The sequence below is a fragment of the Aspergillus pseudotamarii genome (genome assembly GCF_009193445.1).
Source record: "Aspergillus pseudotamarii strain CBS 117625 unplaced genomic scaffold BDV38scaffold_22, whole genome shotgun sequence".
NCBI classification, from domain to species: domain Eukaryota; kingdom Fungi; phylum Ascomycota; class Eurotiomycetes; order Eurotiales; family Aspergillaceae; genus Aspergillus; species Aspergillus pseudotamarii.
Genome location: NW_022475036.1, coordinates 336,792 through 355,545, shown reverse-complemented (window position 1 = coordinate 355,545; position 18,754 = coordinate 336,792). Strand labels below are relative to the sequence as shown.

At 48.2% G+C, this 18,754-nt stretch overlaps 9 protein-coding genes across 9 annotated transcripts; 3 read left to right on the top strand and 6 right to left on the bottom strand.

Annotated features, from left to right (window-relative positions):
- The first annotated feature begins 323 nt into the window (after positions 1-323).
- mrh4 (ATP-dependent RNA helicase MRH4) lies at positions 324-2,615 on the top strand. Its single transcript, XM_032063875.1, has one exon. The coding sequence runs from the start codon at positions 537-539 to the stop codon at positions 2,442-2,444; it is 1,908 nt and encodes a 635-aa protein (XP_031914350.1). The 5' UTR covers positions 324-536; the 3' UTR covers positions 2,445-2,615.
- A 60-nt stretch (positions 2,616-2,675) lies between these two features.
- On the bottom strand, positions 2,676-4,376 carry BDV38DRAFT_282286 (putative carboxylesterase; the record flags this gene model as incomplete). Its single annotated transcript, XM_032059755.1, has 2 exons — positions 2,676-2,933; positions 3,015-4,376. 2 exons carry the CDS (start codon positions 4,374-4,376, stop codon positions 2,676-2,678), a joined length of 1,620 nt encoding a protein of 539 aa, XP_031914349.1.
- A 323-nt stretch (positions 4,377-4,699) lies between these two features.
- BDV38DRAFT_245023 (histone-lysine N-methyltransferase set9) lies at positions 4,700-7,406 on the bottom strand. The gene is made up of 2 exons (XM_032054415.1): positions 6,890-7,406; positions 4,700-6,828 (listed from the first exon to the last, which is right to left on the bottom strand). The coding sequence occupies exons 1-2, from the start codon at positions 6,998-7,000 to the stop codon at positions 5,053-5,055; spliced, it is 1,887 nt and encodes a 628-aa protein (XP_031914348.1). The 5' UTR covers positions 7,001-7,406; the 3' UTR covers positions 4,700-5,052.
- A 2-nt stretch (positions 7,407-7,408) lies between these two features.
- On the top strand, positions 7,409-8,193 carry BDV38DRAFT_245020 (mitochondrial 54S ribosomal protein uL14m). The gene is made up of 4 exons (XM_032054414.1): positions 7,409-7,539; positions 7,604-7,688; positions 7,773-7,997; positions 8,051-8,193. The coding sequence occupies exons 1-4, from the start codon at positions 7,525-7,527 to the stop codon at positions 8,119-8,121; spliced, it is 396 nt and encodes a 131-aa protein (XP_031914347.1). The 5' UTR covers positions 7,409-7,524; the 3' UTR covers positions 8,122-8,193.
- A 93-nt stretch (positions 8,194-8,286) lies between these two features.
- Positions 8,287-9,293, bottom strand: BDV38DRAFT_245017 (DNA-directed RNA polymerase II core subunit RPB9). Its single transcript, XM_032054413.1, has 4 exons — positions 9,016-9,293; positions 8,784-8,955; positions 8,496-8,585; positions 8,287-8,440 (listed from the first exon to the last, which is right to left on the bottom strand). Exons 1-4 carry the CDS (start codon positions 9,093-9,095, stop codon positions 8,396-8,398), a joined length of 387 nt encoding a protein of 128 aa, XP_031914346.1. The 5' UTR covers positions 9,096-9,293; the 3' UTR covers positions 8,287-8,395.
- Positions 9,294-9,450: 157 nt separating this feature from the next.
- pin1 (peptidylprolyl isomerase ESS1) lies at positions 9,451-10,303 on the top strand. The gene is made up of 4 exons (XM_032063874.1): positions 9,451-9,528; positions 9,606-10,009; positions 10,069-10,185; positions 10,256-10,303. Exons 1-4 carry the CDS (start codon positions 9,526-9,528, stop codon positions 10,263-10,265), a joined length of 534 nt encoding a protein of 177 aa, XP_031914345.1. The 5' UTR covers positions 9,451-9,525; the 3' UTR covers positions 10,266-10,303.
- Positions 10,304-11,830: 1,527 nt separating this feature from the next.
- On the bottom strand, positions 11,831-12,493 carry BDV38DRAFT_270749 (uncharacterized protein; the record flags this gene model as incomplete). The annotated part of the gene is made up of 1 exon (XM_032057201.1): positions 11,831-12,493. One exon carries the CDS (start codon positions 12,491-12,493, stop codon positions 11,831-11,833), a length of 663 nt encoding a protein of 220 aa, XP_031914344.1.
- A 1,105-nt stretch (positions 12,494-13,598) lies between these two features.
- On the bottom strand, positions 13,599-16,435 carry BDV38DRAFT_270748 (uncharacterized protein; the record flags this gene model as incomplete). Its single annotated transcript, XM_032057200.1, has 4 exons — positions 13,599-13,656; positions 13,715-13,884; positions 13,940-16,054; positions 16,115-16,435. The coding sequence occupies 4 exons, from the start codon at positions 16,433-16,435 to the stop codon at positions 13,599-13,601; spliced, it is 2,664 nt and encodes an 887-aa protein (XP_031914343.1).
- Positions 16,436-17,105: 670 nt separating this feature from the next.
- Positions 17,106-18,642, bottom strand: BDV38DRAFT_270746 (pyridoxal 5'-phosphate synthase subunit PdxT; the record flags this gene model as incomplete). The annotated part of the gene is made up of 5 exons (XM_032057199.1): positions 17,106-17,143; positions 17,198-17,314; positions 17,730-17,734; positions 17,770-18,336; positions 18,395-18,642. 5 exons carry the CDS (start codon positions 18,640-18,642, stop codon positions 17,106-17,108), a joined length of 975 nt encoding a protein of 324 aa, XP_031914342.1.
- Between the last annotated feature and the right edge of the window lie 112 nt (positions 18,643-18,754).

Genomic DNA, 18,754 nt, shown 5'->3' with positions numbered 1-18,754 from the left:
TGTTGGAGTCCCTTTGTTCCGTGTAATAGTAGGGATAATAAATGCGATAACGAAAGGATATAGAACGACGTCCGATGGGGAAGAGATAGGGTAACAAAAGAAATGGAAATACAAGGAGGGGGGGAAACCAAAATACACCATCCACCACCGGACCACGGAAGGGAAGTACTGTTACTGTCAAAGAGATCGAAGGGTGAAGAGGTAAATAGACTTTGTTAAGTAGTAAGACATCGAGACTTGGATGGCGATGGTGGAGGTCGAGGTTCCATGTTGACATTTGCTGGCGGGAGTCTCCATAGCAACACTTGTTTCGGCCTCGCCGCCTGAGCGCATTGGTGGCCTTGACGCCTGGGGCCCTGGTTGCGGCCCCGATCGCCCTAGACCTACCTGGGACTAGTGTGGGATCGCCAGGTGCCCCGAGCTTCTTCTGCCTTGATTTTCTTATCCAAGGATTTTTCTTGGAAGCGGGTAAGGAGGAGATTTCATCATCTGTCATCTTCGGGAAATTCTATTCCCCTGGTCAACATCTCACCACCATGAATCGGCTAGGCAGGATGTCCCTAGCGGTTCGTCCCTCAATATGTCTGCTTTGCCGGAGCGGGACCCCTAGTACTCTCCTTCCTTCGGGCGTATCGCAGGTCGCGCGCTCTATGGCCACAGCTCGACTCCGTCGGAAGGCTGCTCGCATGGCCCTGTCCCCAGATGTCGCCAAAGCATCGATCAATCAGAAACGCTCTGGTAAAGACAAGTTCGGACCATGGTCAGGAATGAACCAGACCGAAGCTCATATTCGAGGTGAGCCACGGTCTCGGTCTCAAGCGGCCTTGAGACGCTCGGGGGAGAAGGCGGCGGATACACCTCGGAAAAGCGACAGCCCCTTGTACAAAGCTCTAAAGATGCAGACCACGCTTGCTCCCGTCCCTTATGGCCGTAGGACTGCGGTCAAATCTAAGATTGCCGACATTACCAGCTTTGATCACTTCCCGCTCCTACCAGTTGTTCGCCACTCAATCTTCTCTCAAGCTCTTCCCGGTCTGGTCGATGTCACCCCCACTCCTATTCAACGCCTCGCAATTCCCAAGCTTATGGAAGATTCACCGGATGGAAAGCGAGGGACTAAACTTGAGGATGGAGAGCCTCACTATGACCAGTACCTTCTAGCAGCGGAGACGGGCTCTGGAAAGACATTGGCGTACTTGCTCCCTTTGGTTGACGCCGTTAAAAGATTAGAAGTTGAGGATAAGGAGAACGAGAGGAAAGAGGAGGAGCGAAAGGCAAAGGAGAAAGAGGAGAGATTGAAAAACCGGGCTTTTGATCTTGAGCCTGAGGAACCACCACTGTCCAATGCCGGAAGACCGAGAGTGATAATTCTGGTGCCAACGTCAGAGCTGGTAGCACAAGTAGGCGTCAAGGTTAAGGCGCTTGCTCACACAGTTAAATATCGATCGGGCATGATCTCATCCAACTTGACTCCTCGCCGGATCAAGAGTACCCTGTTTAACCCAGACGGCATCGACATCCTCGTCTCGACTCCTCACTTGCTTGCATCAATCGCCAAAACGGAACCTTACGTGCTGAGCCGGGTCAGTCACTTGGTTCTCGATGAAGCCGACTCGCTTATGGACCGATCTTTCTTGCCAACAACGACCGAAGTTATCAGTAAGGTAGCACCGTCGCTCCGCAAGCTTATTCTGTGCTCGGCTACGATTCCACGCAGTCTCGATAATCTGCTACGCAAGCGCTACCCGGACATCAAAAGACTGACTACGCCCAACCTGCATGCGATCCCACGTCGTGTACAACTAGGAGTAGTGGACATCCAGAAAGAGCCCTACCGAGGAAATCGAAACTTGGCTTGCGCTGACGTGATCTGGTCGATCGGAAAAGCTGGTGATTCCGAGCCCTCGGACCCATTCGCATCTTATGTTGGACCGAGTAGTAAGAAGATCCTTGTGTTCGTCAATGAACGTGAGGAAGCCGATGAGGTGGCCCAATTCTTGAGGTCAAAGGGGATTGACGCCCAGTCGCTTTCTCGGGACTCCAGCGCCCGGAAGCAAGAAGAGATTCTCGCCGAATTTACCGAGTCAGCACCTCCACCCAGCCCGGACGAAATCATGTTGGCCCAGAAGAAGAGACGCCAAGAGGATGCCATTCCCTTTGAACTCCCCGATAACCACAACAAAGCCGAGAATGTTCGCCGATTGGCTAACACCAAAGTGCTCGTTACCACCGACTTGGCATCCCGAGGTATTGACACACTCCCCGTTAAAACTGTCATTCTATACCACGTCCCGCACACGACGATCGATTTCATCCACCGTCTGGGACGTCTCGGTCGGATGAACAAGCGTGGTCGCGGTATCGTGCTGGTCGGAAAGAAGGACCGTAAGGATGTTGTGAAGGAAGTTCGTGAAGGTATGTTTAGAGGACAGGCATTGATCTGAGGGGCGTCAAATGGACACAATCTATTTCAACGTACAAGGACCGGCGTTAGGACATGGCGACAATTTGGCATAACGGACAGTAAATATATGTACAGCACGTCTGCAAGCATGAAATGTATAATATTGTACAATAGATAGTAAAGTATAGATACGAAATTCACCCACGCTCTCTTCTACTTATAGCCTCTGAGGCTGTACCTCTTGATTCCACATAGATAAAAAGAAGCTATACTACACCGGAATCCTTTCTCCAATCGACTTCCAGAAGTCGCACCTCTCCTTCAACAGCACCAACTCTGCATTTTCAAATCCATTCTCCGTTATAACAAATTCATCGCAAGTACTCCGGAGCATCGGCACGCCTGGCTGCGAATAGTTCGTCAACTTATGCGCATTGGGATCCCCGGTCTGAAAAAAACTGGCGAAGGCACCGGCGTAGCCTTTGTATATTAATTCATCCGTCTGTTGGATCGAATTGACCTGATTCCACTAAGGTAGGCAGTCAGTAAAATCTCTGCGACTATCCATATAGCAAAAATATACAGATACTGTGGGCTGAGAAAAACATACATAAATAGTATCACTGGCATGCTGCGCAGGCGAGATAGTATATTCACCCACATATCCCTCTGTTTTGGCAGCTGATGCCATCCAATACACTGGACAAGCGAGAACAACATCCCTGTAGATGAGGCCTGCACGCACATACGTGGAGTTGTACAGATTGAGAGTCTCCGTCCGCCCTACAGGAGGGTAGTACTTCGACTCAACAAGGTGTATCTGCTCGGAAGGCAGTCCGGGCAAAAACCCCACCAGCCATTGGTGGAAGCTGGGAATAGAAGAATTGAATCCATTGGTTGTGTTGTGCGAGCGCAAGCCAGTAGGCACAAAGTTCTCGCCTTCGTGGGTGTTGTACATCCCGAAGACGAGATCTGTTTGGAGCGAGTTGCTCGCCACAGCTTCCGTAAGAGTGTCGACGAGAAACTCGCCATCGATGACTGGGCCCCAGGTGAATGTGCTTGTTGTATACTTCTGGCTTTCGCTGATGATTAGGTTTGCCTCGCGTATGGTCTGGACATCGACTGCTTTGAGACAGGTAAGGGTATCTGTGGTGTTCGCGCAACCGGTCAGGTTGGTCAAATGTTCGTAGATTGCCTCTGCTTCGGGAGCATCGTAGGCATAGGTTTTGGGCCAGAATGGCGAGCTCGCCAGAGCTTTTGAGAAGAGTTTTGGCTGTTTGTGTCGGCCGTTCGCTAGCACCTGAGCGACGACTGAGCCTCCTCCGGCGGATTGTCCCCAGATGGTGACGTTGTGGGGATCACCACCGAAGTGATGGATGTACTTCTGAACCCACTTCAGAACAAATTGCTGATCAAGGAGCCCCGGGTTTAGATCCGATATGGGTGATTCCTTGACGGCTCGTCCCGGGAGGAAGCCGAACGCGTTCACACGGTAGTTGGAATAGATGACCACATAGTCATTCAGGGTGCTAGCATTGAGGACAGGATAGGATGACGGCGGTAAGGTGAAGGAGGCACTCCCTTGAATAAAGCCACCGCCGTAAAACACCACCAAAACGGGTCTTTTGGTCGAAGCTGTAGAGCGGACATCCCAAGGTCGGGAGAACAAGCCAAGGTACAAACAATCCTCGGAACCGTTAACAGTACGTTGCGGACACATGTTGAAATCCTGATCGGTATCATACACATCGTCTAGTATTGTCAGGGGAGGCTGAGGGGCACGAAAACGATTCTCCCCTGTTGGCGGCGCTGCAAATGGAATCTTACGAAAGTACGAAAGGTTGTAGGTCGAGTCATATCTGCCCTGGAATACTCCATAGTCGAGACTGATGAGGGGATTCTCGTAAGCTCTGGCAACGGAGATCGTTAGAATGAGATAAAGAGTAAGCAGCTGGTAGATGAGGAGCGCCATAACTGAGATAAGTTTTCTCACCAAGACGACCAACGCATGTGGAAATGATAGGCATACTCGCAAGCTCTTTTATACTCACCTTCAAGACGGCCTTTTTGCAAAATCGGTGGGAAATATACCGAGAATTGTATTTTCACCCAAGCGGCAAGATACGAAGGGACTAAAGCTGGAGGAACGGAGACACAGCGGGACGCCATTGGTGCAGGAATATTCTCCAGCTTCCATTAAATCTCCATGAAATACGCGGGGTGCAATCGAATAAATGCGGGGAAGAATCAACAAGAACGAAGGAGCCTCCACCTGTTCTGTCTAATTGAGTAAACCCGGTGTTTTCTTGTGGAATCCTAATATGTCTGTTGTACACCAAAGGGACTTGAAATATCCCGATTAATGATATGCAAGAAGTCGCTGCCCCCCAAATCGTGATGTTGTTCAGCACACATAACAAAACTAATAAATGAAGGACTTGGCAAAGATAAGAGAGGTCTATACATCATAACCAGAAGAAGCAACTGGCAAATGGAAAAAGAAAAGAGGAATCATCTAACCAGTCCCAACAAGCCCTATTAATCGCACCGTGTCCAGGTATAAATCAAACGCCACAAAATATAGAGTTATCCGAAACTCCTACTCAGCATCCAACCATTACCTATTAATCGATTACACATCATCATCGTTACATAGTCATCCGAAGTGAATGAGTCCGTCTCCTGCTCGCTCTAGTATTGCGCCGGTCATCGCACGCTTCACTGTCTTCGGTCTCCGTTCGTGGTTCAGATAATTCGGGGGTGGGAGTGATGCCAAAACTGACTCCACGATCTTTGCGAGAGACGCGGGCTTCTTCCTCCGGGTACAGGAATCTATGAACAGTCCGATGATCCATCACTCGCTCCTCGTCATCCATTGGGCCCTCTTTATCCGTCTTTGGCCATCGGAAACCGTATAGCATTGAATGACGCTCACAGCGGGGACACTCTCGCCGAGTAAGATATGAATTCTGCTGCACAAACCAAACATTACAAGTATGGCAGTCTACCCATCGATCGTAGGCTTGCGCAAGCAGCTTGGAGGTTTTCGTGTAGTCACCAGGGACCCGAACACGGTGCGACTCTTCCTCAACCGATGGGACAACGTTGTGCTTCCAGCGAGAACCCCTCGACCTTTTCGGTTTCTGGGGAGTCTCAATTAACGCGGACAATTCTGACAACTCGTCGTTGCCAGGTCCCGGTAGGTGTATGTCGCTGTGAGGCTGGCCTGTGACGGAAAGTGTCTGATGGGTCGCCGTCGTCGAGGCTGATCCAGGAAGGGAAGTCTCCACTGTATCCTCCACCTTGATCTTGACATCACCGATTGATGTCGGTGTGGTTGACGTTGACGAGTGTTGCGACTCGTCGGCCGCGAGCGAAGGAGGTGAATCACAGTCAGTAGTAGACGCTTGAGTGACCTCCGCAGCAGAGCCGCTTGCAGGTAGAATAGTGTCGTTGGTTATACTTGCGGCTCCCGTGGTTTCAGGCAGAATTGAAGTCTCTGCTTGGAGCGTTGGATTATCCGACCCTGAACCAACAGAAGGAGCAAAATCTGCAAGCGATACTGCTGATCGTAATTTAGAGCTCTGTCGTGTAAACTTACTCCTCTTCCTAGGCGTACTCGAGGGAGAGATATCTGAATCACTATCTAAATGATGCTTGCGCTTTCTGGGTGAAAGTAAACTGTCGTTAGACATCGCTTCATCGTTCAAAGCTGGAGTAGATGCCTTGCTTGACCCTTCCTCGGAGTCAACATGAGGTGCCCAGCCATTGCGGACTGTCCGTTCACATGTTAGGCAAAGACACTCGCAGTTGTCGATACCGAAGTAATCGTCGCCATATGATACAGTGATCTCTTCTCCTATGTAGATATCTCGAGTAGCCACAACTTGCATGCCCTCCGATCCCCGTGTTACCAATCGGCCATTAGCATTGCAGTCATGGTTGGCAAAGCGAGCGGGTCCGAGAAAGAACGACGGCGTTTTTCTCCGACTAGACATGACTATGCTGAAATCCTTCCTCTTCAGATCCAACTCCTGCTCTTCTTCGCGGGTCATGGGGACAAGCGTCCCACTAAGATACTTAATTTCCTGGCCCTGTTTGATGAACTTCCTAGCACAGATTGCCGCCTCATGTTCAGTAATCGTGTAGCGATTGGTCGTAGTAACTTCGAAGGGCGAGTCAGGGAGATACATTTGTATGTACTTGCGCAGATGCCGGCGAAACCATTCCTTTTCGCGGTCATTCGGAAGCTTAGCCAAGTACTTCTTCATGCCTGACATTGCTAGCAATTGCTTTTCCGCTTGCGCAGAATCCTTGGCAACAATGACATCGTGAAGGATAATACGAGCGACATCATCCTCATGTATCCCTCTCACGGGAATATATTTCGTTCGATTTTTGCGGGTATTGGTCCAGAAATAGGCCTGCGGTGTGAGCCATATTAGATACAATCCAAAGAGAGTGTCTCTAAGTGAGATAGCGTACCCGGTCAACCAGCGCATCCGTCGCGACATCGTCATAGCTGGCCAATTTTGCAAGAGTAAGACGGTCGCGACGCTCCACAGAGGGACTGTCTCTTGCTTTCGACGACGGCATGTCAATCTGCGAGTTCACCAATTTCTCATATAAAGAATATTTGTGGTGTGGTGAAGAATTTGTCTTAATTGGTCGGTGTTAAGTTAATGTGTCTATATGTCAAAGGAGGCACAGTAAGGAAAAGCGGGAATAGTACTATTAACACCAAGGGGGGTTAGAACTTTCGAAAAGAGCGTGATGGTGAAACAATTACTAGATAGGATAAGAAAAATCCAGTTCAACAGGCATAATGAAAAGGAAGAAAAAGGCCCCCCAGGGGAAGTTAGCGCGCACGAATGGGAAAGTGGGCGACTATCCAAGAGGCTCCAAGCACGACACACACGGCTGTGTTGCCCTGTTAATTAAATAAATGCGACTTAAAATGAGTTGGACGCTGCCTCCTGCAGCACCAGCGCCCCGTCCGCCGTCCGGGGTCGGTGGTCGGCAAAACCTTTCCGGTCCGGACGTGCTGGAAATCTTTCGGACGGATAAGTCTACCCTTTATCTGATACTTTGGCCGTTCCCCCCTAGGGCATGCGATCAAGATGATTCAACTAAAGGTAACCATGCGATTTTGTCCTTTTCCGAAATTCTGGACTCTCTTGGCTAACAATCATTCATCAGACGATGCTGAATTGCATCGACAACTCCGGTGCTGCAGTTGTCGAGTGCGTGAATGTCCTGAAGAAGAAGCGGCCGGCCACAGTCGGTAGGTTTCAAACTTTTCTCTCAGTTTTCTCTCAATTCCTCCTACCGATACAGTTCTGACGCCGATCGATTTGATGGAAATTAGGTGACCGAATCGTCGTGGTGGTTCAGAAACAGCGGAACTTTGGCCCCGAAAGCTCGAACAACAGTGGTATTGCAAACAAAGTCCGTCGCGGAGATATTCGTCATGCCGTCGTTGTCCGGGCGAAGAAAGAAATGCAGAGGTCAGATGGATCCATTGTCAAGTTCGATGATAATGCCTGCGTGTTGGTGAACAAGTCTGGGGACCCTATCGGAACAAGAATGAACGGTGAGTATCCTTATCCTGATGCCTGCATTGCTAGGTTCTGACCTACATCACAGGAGTCGTGGCTACAGAACTACGAGGAAAGCAATGGTCGAAAATTTTGTCGTTGGCACCGATGCATGTATAATATCCTTATGAAAGCGAAGCGTCTATTTACATAACTACTCTGTATCAATAGAATTGTATCTTGAAAAAAAAAGGATAAAATTAAAATAGAGGGGAAAGAAGGAAAAAAAATAAAAAAAAAAAAAAAAAAAAAAATAGAAAAAAGAAAAAAAAAAAAAAAAAAAAAAAAATATCTTCTTGTTTATTACTCGGACATCGCCGTAACTCCATAACCATGCTGAAAAGGACCAATACTGGGTATCGAAAACACGATGGTGACAAAAGACCGTTCCAAATCATACGAAGACGTTGCCGCACGCGCAACAGACATAGTAAAGTTTCTGAAGAGTATATGTCAGTCACTCGTTTGAAGATTACGGTCGAAGGATCTCTCACCATTCCGGTTTCTGCAGAACGCTGCTGAGACTGGAAAAAGACCGCTTCGGCTTCGCCGCAGCTTGGGCAGAGCTTGTTCGACCGAGGAAGCTAGAACGAGAAAGAGCAGGTTAGCCACGGAAATTGCAAGATCACTTGGAATCTCTCCATGACACAAATTGGAGCCCTTTCTCAAAGCATTGGAAATCCCTCGTAATCATATTCGGACAACTCATCTTCAGAGGGCTGGCCGCAAGAAAAACAAGTGATCTCCTCCCCGCAATGAGCACAGAAACCTGGGAGACAAACCGTAGGATCAGATCCCACATCCTGAGTCACACCAGCTGTGTCTCCGACTTGACTGTTGAGCTTATTTTGATAGACGCAGTATGAGCTTGCCGGCTCGCCGACATGGCAGGTTCGACACGTAAACATCAAACGGTTATTGACGCGGTCTTCTTTCGGGTAAAGTAAGTTGGAGCTATAACAGCGCAATTAGCCAAATCGTCAATAGAAGAGGGTCAAGAAGGATAGCGCCTACCATTCGCGACAAAAACGAAAGTGGACCTGTTCATTTGTCTTACTATCGCCACCGGCGGAAGGAGATGGGCTGGCAGACATTTTTCTAAAAGCTGAAGATTCGTCGAGGAACTCGAGCAAATAGGTCGGTGATAGGCTTGAAAAGAGATTTCAAGTAGTTGCAAATATGAAGGTTGTTCACGGGTCTTATACGGAAATGTCGGTGGCGAAAGGTAGTGCCTGGTACTAAGAATAATACCTGCGATGGAAGTCCGAAGAAGGCCTACAGGGAAGTTGCACTAGTAGTCACGATCGGAGTGCACGGACACAGCCTTATTGATGATGTTTGTACTGTTGGCGCTGTTTGCATGCTTTGTGTTTGTCCCTCATCTCCCCCGCAGTCTGTCCCGCAGGAGCTGCCACGGCAATTATTACTTGCATTTATTCTTCTTATTTCCTACAATCGTGCATATCCTGAAAAGACTCCTTTAATAAAGCTTGTAATTCCATACCACACGTATCTAAAATCATCATGGTACGCTTCATATCATATTTACTTAATGGTTAACCCCTATTAAAGCTTTATACTGATTTGAAATCGGCTTTTTCTAGGTTGAGACAGGTCTTCCGGCCGGATGGGAGGTCCGCCATTCTAACTCCAAGAACCTCCCTTATTACTTCAACCCCATGACAAAAGAATCGCGGTGGGAGCCTCCATCAGGCACTGATACGGATACGCTCAAGGTTTACATGGCCAACTACCATAGCGGGCCCACCAGTCGGCCTGATGGCACAGGTCAGGGTGAAGGGAAAATCCGCTGCAGCCACCTTCTCGTCAAGCATAAGGAGAGCAGACGACCCAGCAGCTGGAAAGATCCAGAGATTACTCGGTCCAAGGAGGAGGCGATTGAAATCCTTCGTGGCCATGAAGCGCGCATCAAGTCGGGCGAGGTCAGCTTAGGAGATCTTGCGATGTCAGAATCAGACTGTAGCAGCGCCAGGAAAAGGGGTGATCTGTATGTACATCCTTTTTCATCCATAAGCTCGTTACCATGTGAAATTAACATTGCATCAGTGGCTTCTTTGGACGTGGAGAAATGCAGAAGGAGTTCGAGGACGCTGCCTTTGCTCTACAGCCCGGTCAGGTTAGCGGTATCGTTGATACCGCTTCAGGTGTCCATCTCATTGAACGGTAAGCTGAATATGTAGCTTGTAAATGTATCTGTATAAACTTGCTAACGGTTATGATCTATCGCATGCAGAATTCAATAAATTTGATGGTCTCCTATTTCGATACATAAACATAAACACATTTAGAGAGAAGACCACTACCTGTGTGATATACTTCTCTTTCCCCTTCGTGTGGGGACTATATATCAACTTTTGTGAAAGACCCATCTGCTCATGATATTGTATACAGGAGCGATAATTACTGATGGTCACACACGCTGACAGTCAATAACCTCCCCATCTGCAAGATTTCATGACCCCCACCAGCAACAAACAAACCCTAGTAAATCCAGATTTTGAATTACAATTGAACATGGCCATTGTATCTCACCGAGTGAAAATAGTAGTAAATTTTACTAGTAGCTTACAGATGAAGTCATCGTTTTATTACATAGTTGGTCTTCACGCCGAGTCGACTTTGGATGGCATATGCGCCTGTATTGGCAAAGCCACTTACTTCTATGCACTCCATGAGATTTAAACTTCAGATAAAATATTAGTCATATCTTGTAACTTAATGCTATATATATTGCAGCAGTAAAAGGAAACTTCCATTTCTGGTTTCATCCATTAAGAGTTGTTGCTTCCTAGTCGTAGTATGTTGCCAAGCTAGGGCAGGATCTAGTCATGTGCTACATTACTATTTATATGACGGTGCCATATATAGAACCTAGTAAAACACAGTCACAAAGACTAGCGTATCAAATATATCTGGCTCTGTCGATAGGATCATTTAGTGTTTTGGACTAACTTGCTAGTGATCTATTCATATTTTGTTTAACAACTCACGAAGATGTTGTCACTCAGCTATTTTTCGTATTAGCGTTACCATTCCGGTATTCAAGATTATCGTGGTATGGAAAGAGGGAAAAGAAAAGTACAACAGAAGCATAGTGATCCCCTCAATAGGAAGCGCTTTCGAAATAGAATGGTGATATGGTGGAGGGCTTGGGCAGAGTTGTCTTCCCCTCCGTCTCCCTCGATTTTCCCAAAAAATAAAAAAGACTAAATGGGATAGTCTGAACATCGTTCTCATAAAAATGAAAAATAAATAAAGTAAAATAAAATGAAGGTACACGTAGTATTCCTCCTTGCTTGATAGTAGTAGATGGTAGGAGAAGTAGAGCTGTACTGAAATGACAAAGTTGCTACTAATGTCTATGTCTACCAATATAGCTTGAGAATATATATATGAGTGGTAGATAGTACGCTATATCCGTGATTTGCTACATTATTCATTATTAGTACCCACCCTAATATCGCGAGAAGTATGAAATACAAGCCTCATATGCCCTGTTCCAAAGCAAGAATTTCAAGGACTGTTCTTTCTGCTCGCACCCAGAGCGCCCGACCCAATCCTCTCCAATATGGAAGAGTAGCAAAGTCAGCAACAAGACAATGAGTTAACTACCAAGTCTCATCACAAGTGTTTTTGCAAGACGACCAAGAGCATACCTAAACTCCGTACAGACTCTGAAAGAGCTAATCGCAGGTTATCATCCGACCAAAATCCCAATACTGCACCTCCCAAGCAATATGCAACCCAGGCCAATAGAACTCCTATAGAAACCCGACAAAACGAGTGCGTCCAAGTGCGACATGCTATATCAAGAGCTACTTCCGCTAGCAATACCATGGGCAGTATTGGCCAGCATATCCTCTGCTCCCTCGACACATTCCAGGATCGCATTGTAGAGCTCGTCGACAATCTCCTCCCAAGAAGGGATAGCAAGCGCCATAGCCCGAGACTCCCATTTCTGCATCTCGCCCAGAAAGCCGACATGCCAGAACTGGTTCCACATTCGTTGTTCCATCTCGCTCAGGTTAGACTTGGCGGCTGTTGCCTCCACCGCGCGCTTTACGTTATGCCACGCCAGGAAGTGGCCAGACATGAACGCTTCTTGGTATTTAGCAAAGATTGCCTGATAGCTCTGGTACGCAGACTGATCTATGTGAAAGCAAAGAATGGCTGGGTCGAGCTTCTCAGTTGGAGCAAGAGTTGGATTCCTCCAGTGGTAATCATGACGCCAGCTGAAGAGACGTAAGACAGACACTTGATGGCTATAGTAGTTTACGCTTGTGCGAGGGCACATTGCCTGGTAGCGATTTGCCTGGCATATTTCGAGATACTCCAAATTTCGAAAGGTTTGTCCAGCTATGTATCGCGCGCGATAGAATGCGGTGCGGAGCTCTGCTGGTATGATTGTTTCGAGGTGAGCGGGGATATTGAGGTTTTCTTTCTGGAACCTGTAGATGCGGATGGCTACCATGTTGCTTAGGGCTCGGTCCACGTTAAGAGTATTGGAGACTCCTAAATAATGGTGAGATGAGATGTCGGTTGAAAAGTGGAGTGGGGTTGCGATCTGAGAGACCAAAGTTGGGAACGTTAATCGTATTCACTTTGGCAGTTACCATAGTGAATGCTACAGTCTGGACCCAGGTAGGTGCCATGGTTCCATCACTCTTCACCATGGTGCTGCCTCTTAACTGCCCATTGATGGTATATATATTCTGCCACAGTCTAAGCTACCAATGGACTGCCGTCATCTGTAGTCCTCACGTGTGATCCTTATATATCAGTAACAACCAGATACTCATCCTCCTGCTTGTCCGTTCATACTCTACTATACATGAAAAAAAAAAAAAAAAAATGTCATTCTAGTAGTTGAAGAATTCAATCCTTCGCCATGCTCCACAGCATCACTCCCAGCCTTTAGGTCATGATTTGCCACGTTTCTGGCCAATTCATATGAGCACTATGTGTGCATACTTGTCCAGCAAGTTCATACTCTGCGGCTGCATCTTTGACATGGGGTCTATAAACTGCAACGGATTTATCTGGTGTACGGGTCGAAAGTTAATGCAAACCGAGGAAAGCTGTATGTGTAAGGTCTGTTTGAGGAAAGAAGGTATGGTGCTTAGACGGGCTGCGCTGGCAAGGAAGCTGGAGCCAGAGGGGTTCGGGGCCACTGCGAAGTTGGACTGGGTGTCGGAAGAAAATGTGACCAAAAAGAGATCAATAGAAGCAGACCCAAGAGACTCCAAAGAAATGAAGGGGTCCTCCAGGGAAAGGAGCGGATCATCTGTCCAGCATGAGTATGATGTGTCTAGAACGTGTGACCCGGTTGTCTTTCGGAGAGGTGTGGAAAGATGCAGGGTCTGGTGAGGAGACCTTCGTTGCTTTGCGTACCCTATCTCCCTTCGAACGGAGGACAAGTATAGAATGAAAATTGGTGGTTTCTTACGATACTACTCGAAGAGACATAATTATGCAAGCTGTTTAGACCGGCAGACAAGAGAAAGTAACACCATGGTCACATCTTATTTGTAGGTATTATCAACTACGAACTTCAAGTACTACATATTCATGCTTGTTCATATACTTGCGTTCAATCGTTCCAAGCGTGACGAAATCGCTTCAATAACAGCAGACCTAGATGAGAAGAATCATCAGCATAAGCTACGCAAAAAAGCCCGACGAGGAGACTTACTCTCGTTCCACCATTTTCATTGCATCTGCAATCCTGGCCCGCTGCAGTCTCTGGGGAACTCTAGGATGAGCACCTCCGGGTGATGCCGGGCTGCCAGGCTCCGTTGCTTGGGGAGCCTTCGCTGCTACAGACTTGGCCTCAGCAAGGAGGTCGGCTGCGATTTCCTTCACCTACAGGGCTTGTCAGCGTCATCGTATGATACTCTCAGTGGTAAGAAAAACTCACAGTTTCAAGCCTCTCAGACAGCTGCTGGCTATTATGCTGGTCTTCCTGTCTCGAATCTCCAAATGATTCTGACAATGTTTCCACTTCCGACACCCATGACTTCTCCTTCTGGCTAAGTGGTCTTCCACCAGACTTTAGAACCTTATTACGAATTGCCTCATATCGCTGCACAAGCTGCTCCTGTTTATCCTTCGCCGCTTGGAGCCTCTTATCCAACGCCTCGCCACTTCTGGAGTTCTCTTTCCGCTCACCGTCCTCACCAATTTCGCTCGATACACCCTTGATTCGCTCGGACACATCGGTGAGTTGCTTCAGTTGCTCCTGCATTTCTCCCTGCAGCCGTTCACATCGGCGGAACAGGTCTGATGCTGCCCTCTCCAGGGCGTTAGTATGAGCAGAGAGAATCCGATGTGCAGCGGCCACCAGATCTAACGTCGCCGGAGACAGGCGAACTTGTTCTTTGAGAGTGTGTCGCTGGCGATGGGGAATATGTTTATCGACGAAGAATTCCAGGGGAGAATCAGAGTAAAAGATAGCGGGAACCTGATAAGGCGGCCGGCGTGGTGGCAATACAGGGGAGCCAGGAACACGGGCATCCGGATTCAGTTCTGTCAGTGATGGGAAAGAAACTTCAGGAGTATCCATGATAGCAGCATATGGATGAGAACCATGATAGGTCAGTAATAAGTAGCCAAGATCGTAATCATAATAGATCACCGAGGACGGGAGATGGTCTGGTTGATCCTTCGCAGTTCTATGGGCCTCGTCTGTCTGAAGAATGCGTTCTCTCAGAGACACAGTGCCCTCACAGAGAACCTCCAAACGGAAGCCCGAGCCACTTGTGTCCTCAGATTGAAGTTCCGCCTCGAGTCTCTGAACCCACGAAGAAAGGGAGAAAAACGTTACATTGTTCTCGGTAGTCACGAAGAAGCTATATCTCGAATGCACGTCTTTCGTAAATGTCGGCCAGTTCTTTAACGAATGTTGTCCTTCCCTCATAGTGTCCAGCGATTCCACCAAAACGAGATCAGATGGCTCTGAGAGTGGGGTCCTAAAGGCATTCTTTCTAGCCCTAGGAAGCCACTGCCCCTCTACCCCGTCAAGTTCAAGGCAAACGTGAACTCTTCCACTTCCTGTAGAAAGACAGATAACCGTGGCCGACAGCTTGTCCTCTCCATTGTCCTCAAGCAAAAGCTCATCCTCCTCGCCCATCATGAGGGCATCGACGTCAACTTTGGCAGCGATAACATGAAGATCGCAGAGGTCCAAGTCATCGACCTCATCTCCTGTATCTATCCGGAATGGTCCTTGCAGTCTGGGGATCGCACTGGGGTTGGCAGGGCGAGTAAGGATTTCCGACTCGGGGCCCGTATCTGAATCGTAAACATGCAGGGGGTCTTGGTTATCAATTTCCGTCAACCAGTCATACTGTTGCCGGCAGGCAGTCAGCTCATCCTCAAAATCGGCGGGATCCTCCTCAAGAGCTGCCAGCTTTGGAATTATAGCCGCGGAGAGCGAAGGAATGGTAGTAGCTGGGGCTCTCCATTTGGAGGGCAGTAGCGGACAAAGGGCGTAAAGGTCGCCCGGTTTCATCGCAACCCACAAGGTCATTGGTGCCCAAGCGTCCTCCTTCTCACTCCCTGTGCCTCCAAAGCAAGCAGATGCGACTTCCATATCAACATAATCCGCAGAGAACCCTTTGTTCTTTCCAAAGCCGGATGGCGAAAAGTCCTCGTCAGAGGAAGTGCCATCCACTAGCTTTCTCAAGTCGATCGATAGCGTAGGACGGTCGAAAGACCATTGATTATTTCGGTCCAGCTCCCAGACCCGTACAGCGGCATCTACGGTGACGGTAACAATACAGCCTCCAAGATTGCTGTGAACTCCAAGCGGATGCCATAAAGCTGATACTACAGGCGACTCGGGTATCACGTGCGTTGTAGGCCCAAGCTGGTAGGTCTTGACACGAATCGGCGAGCTGTCTGTTCCAGACAAATGAGATGGATCTGGAAGCACGGCAATATGAACCGTATGGTCCGCAACGATAGCCAGAAAAGCGCCATTGGGGGAAGGTATGAGTTGCCGGATTTGTTCGTAAACTGGAATTGTCAAGACCTGATGGTTGTCAGTCGTATATTATAATAACAGCCAATTCCGTATGAGAATTTGCCATACCCTGTAGTGCACACTGTCGCTAGCATCCGAATGTCCTTCTGGGTCCTCTTTCTCGTCAGGTGTGCCTTTCCTTGATCTTGTCTGCTGCTGCCATTCGTTCTTCAAACGCGCTAGGCTCGACCAACGGATCTGGTTGTCGACCACGGTAAACGCTTCGTTCCCTCTCTTTGCCAATATGCGAGTGGGCCCAGCATAATCAATTTCTTGCCGAAGCTTGCCTGAAACATTCTCTGGAGCTTGCGGAGCCGTGCCTGAAAACAATGAGGCTCCGGGAGAAGGGCGTGAGAGCCACGGAGGTGTGTAACTGATCACTTTCGGCATTGTTGAAGCATCTATTCCACACAGAAATCGAATTTGGCACTATACTTCCACCCTCTGCCGGCGACAAGGTTGTTAAATGAAAGAATGACAGTGCTGGGGATAAAGACGGGAGAATGCGCCCGTAACAAAACAGTGTATGGGGAAATTTTGGCGGAAGCACCACTCACTAGAACTCAATAAGAACAACGGGCGCCAAGAATAGCGTAAGTTTCCGTGAACAAGCTCCATTGGTGAGCTTTCCTTGACTGCATCTGCTACAACCTCCTGTGCTCAACTTGCTCCTTCATTGTCTTCAGTTCTTTTTCTTCTTTACCTATTTTTATCGTAGGTTCTACCCAATTATCATCGAATTCTTATCGTGTTTTCTCGACCATGACCGTATCACCACGCAACACCGTGGACAGGCTCGATCGACCGAGCGCCTACTACCTGGGAAAGGTATAGCTTCACAAAACTTCTTCGAGGACAGCTGGCTGGATCGCAGAGATAATTAACATATATCTTATATATCCAGAACAAAAAGCGCAAGTACAGCCAAGATGAACCGGAGAAGGTTGCAGAAGAGCCATCGGACAACTTGAAAAATGCTACCACTCTTTATGTTGGTAATCTGTATGTCCCCTGCTTCGCCGACGGTTTATTATGGGCCTCTCTTCGTGTGCTGACTATTTCAGTTCTTTCTACACAACAGAGGAACAGATCCATGAACTTTTCTCAAAGTCAGATACCACGCAACGACCGTGCCGAAGATCGCATACTAACTGATAAACTCAGATGTGGAGAGGTTAAACGACTTGTGATGGGACTCGACCGATATACGAAGACTCCCTGTGGCTTTTGTTTCGTCGAATATTACACACATCAAGATGCGTTGGATTGCTTGAAATACATTGGCGGCACCAAGCTCGATGAGAGGATTATCCGGACTGATCTTGACCCTGGTTTCGAGGAAGGAAGACAATACGGGTATGTGGAGAAGCGCTCATTCCCCATAGGCCAAATCGTTTCTAATATCCTTGCAGTCGCGGTAAATCTGGTGGTCAGGTCCGCGACGAATACCGAGAGGAGTACGACCCAGGACGTGGCGGTTATGGACGGGCCTATGCAGATGATCAGAGACAACGGGAAGAAGAAGAATATGGTAAGGGTAGGTAATCTTGATGGGTCTTTGTCTGATTGGCGCATGTACGGCGTTTGCATGCATTATATCTCTTGGTTTGGTAGAAGGAACGGCATCAACAAAAGAATATTTACATCCGATACCCAATCTATCGACGAGTCTTTCTATACAAACTCTTTCTATAATGCAAAGCATTAACTAGCATTGCTCTAACTTCCTCCTTCTTTTCACGGACTCCTCCACTTGGCGCAGCCACCATGAATGGATCCTGGCGTCGCCAGTGAGCTCAGGGTGGAAGCTTGTCCCGAAAACATTTCCCTGCTTGACAGCAATGATATCGCCAGCTTCTTTGTCTGCGTCGATATCCCTCCCCTCACTAACCAGTTTAGCGGCCCTGCCTGGAAGTGTTGCCAGCACTTCAACCTGCGTCGCCACTGCGTCCAGAGCCGCCTGGTCTTTCGCATGCTTTGAAGGCGCAACGACAGTTTCGTCTCTTTGAACCTCGCTTGTTTGGATACCCTCTTCGTGTGGCAAAATTTTCTCGACAACAGGTGCTCTGATGAAAACAGCTGGGAAAGAAGGCTGGTCTTGCCCACAAGAGTTCAGGAACGGCAGATCCAATAGCGCTTGGAAACTCTCGGTTTGACGACCAAAGTGGTTCCTATTTACGCGCACATCTAAACCTCCGATAAGCTCTTGACCACCCTTCTTTGTCCGGTTGGCGGACTCCGCAAGTAGAATCAACCCAGCACAGGTTCCCCAAGTTGGCTTGCGATGGACCCTATCGTGGATAAATGGTCAGTTTTCAGAAGCAGAGCAGGCTTTCTGAGAAGTCATACTTTACGAAATCCCTCAGAGGTTCTAAAAGATTAGACCTAGCTGCGACAAGAGAGATAGTGGTGCTCTCGCCACCAGGCAAGATAAGCGCATCGCATCTATCCAATTCCTGCGGGGTTCGCACTTCAATGAACTCCCATTGGGGCGAGGCTGTGGTCTCTGTGGCTGAATTTGCTGCTGCTTGTTTCAACAGCTGTACATGCTCGTAAAATGCGCCCTGCAAGGCGAGAACCCCGACGGTGATGCTCATTTCAATGTTGTATAATTCATAGAAAATGAGTCAAGTGTTGGCCATTCACGGCCTGTATATATCACCGGATTAACATGTATCCGAGCTATCTCCACGTGCTGCCCCGCATGAT

Bases quoted from the DNA above. Each gene is read 5' to 3' on its own strand.
- BDV38DRAFT_245023 (XM_032054415.1), bottom strand. From the start codon at position 7,000: ATGCCGTCGTCGAAAGCAAGAGACAGTCCCTCTGTGGAGCGTCGCGAC. The intron at 6,829-6,889 runs GTACGCTATCTC...CTCACACCGCAG, and splicing joins CGGATGCGCTGGTTGACCGG to GCCTATTTCTGGACCAATAC.
- mrh4 (XM_032063875.1), top strand. From the start codon at position 537: ATGAATCGGCTAGGCAGGATGTCCCTAGCGGTTCGTCCCTCAATATGT.
- pin1 (XM_032063874.1), top strand. The intron at 10,010-10,068 runs GTATGTACATCC...ACATTGCATCAG, and splicing joins GCCAGGAAAAGGGGTGATCT to TGGCTTCTTTGGACGTGGAG.
- BDV38DRAFT_245020 (XM_032054414.1), top strand. The intron at 7,689-7,772 runs GTAGGTTTCAAA...GATGGAAATTAG, and splicing joins GAAGCGGCCGGCCACAGTCG to GTGACCGAATCGTCGTGGTG. The intron at 7,998-8,050 runs GTGAGTATCCTT...CCTACATCACAG, and splicing joins TATCGGAACAAGAATGAACG to GAGTCGTGGCTACAGAACTA.
- BDV38DRAFT_245017 (XM_032054413.1), bottom strand. From the start codon at position 9,095: ATGTCTGCCAGCCCATCTCCTTCCGCCGGTGGCGATAGTAAGACAAAT. The intron at 8,586-8,783 runs GTTTGTCTCCCA...TTCTCGTTCTAG, and splicing joins ATGTGGGATCTGATCCTACG to CTTCCTCGGTCGAACAAGCT. The intron at 8,441-8,495 runs GTGAGAGATCCT...TATACTCTTCAG, and splicing joins GTTCTGCAGAAACCGGAATG to AAACTTTACTATGTCTGTTG.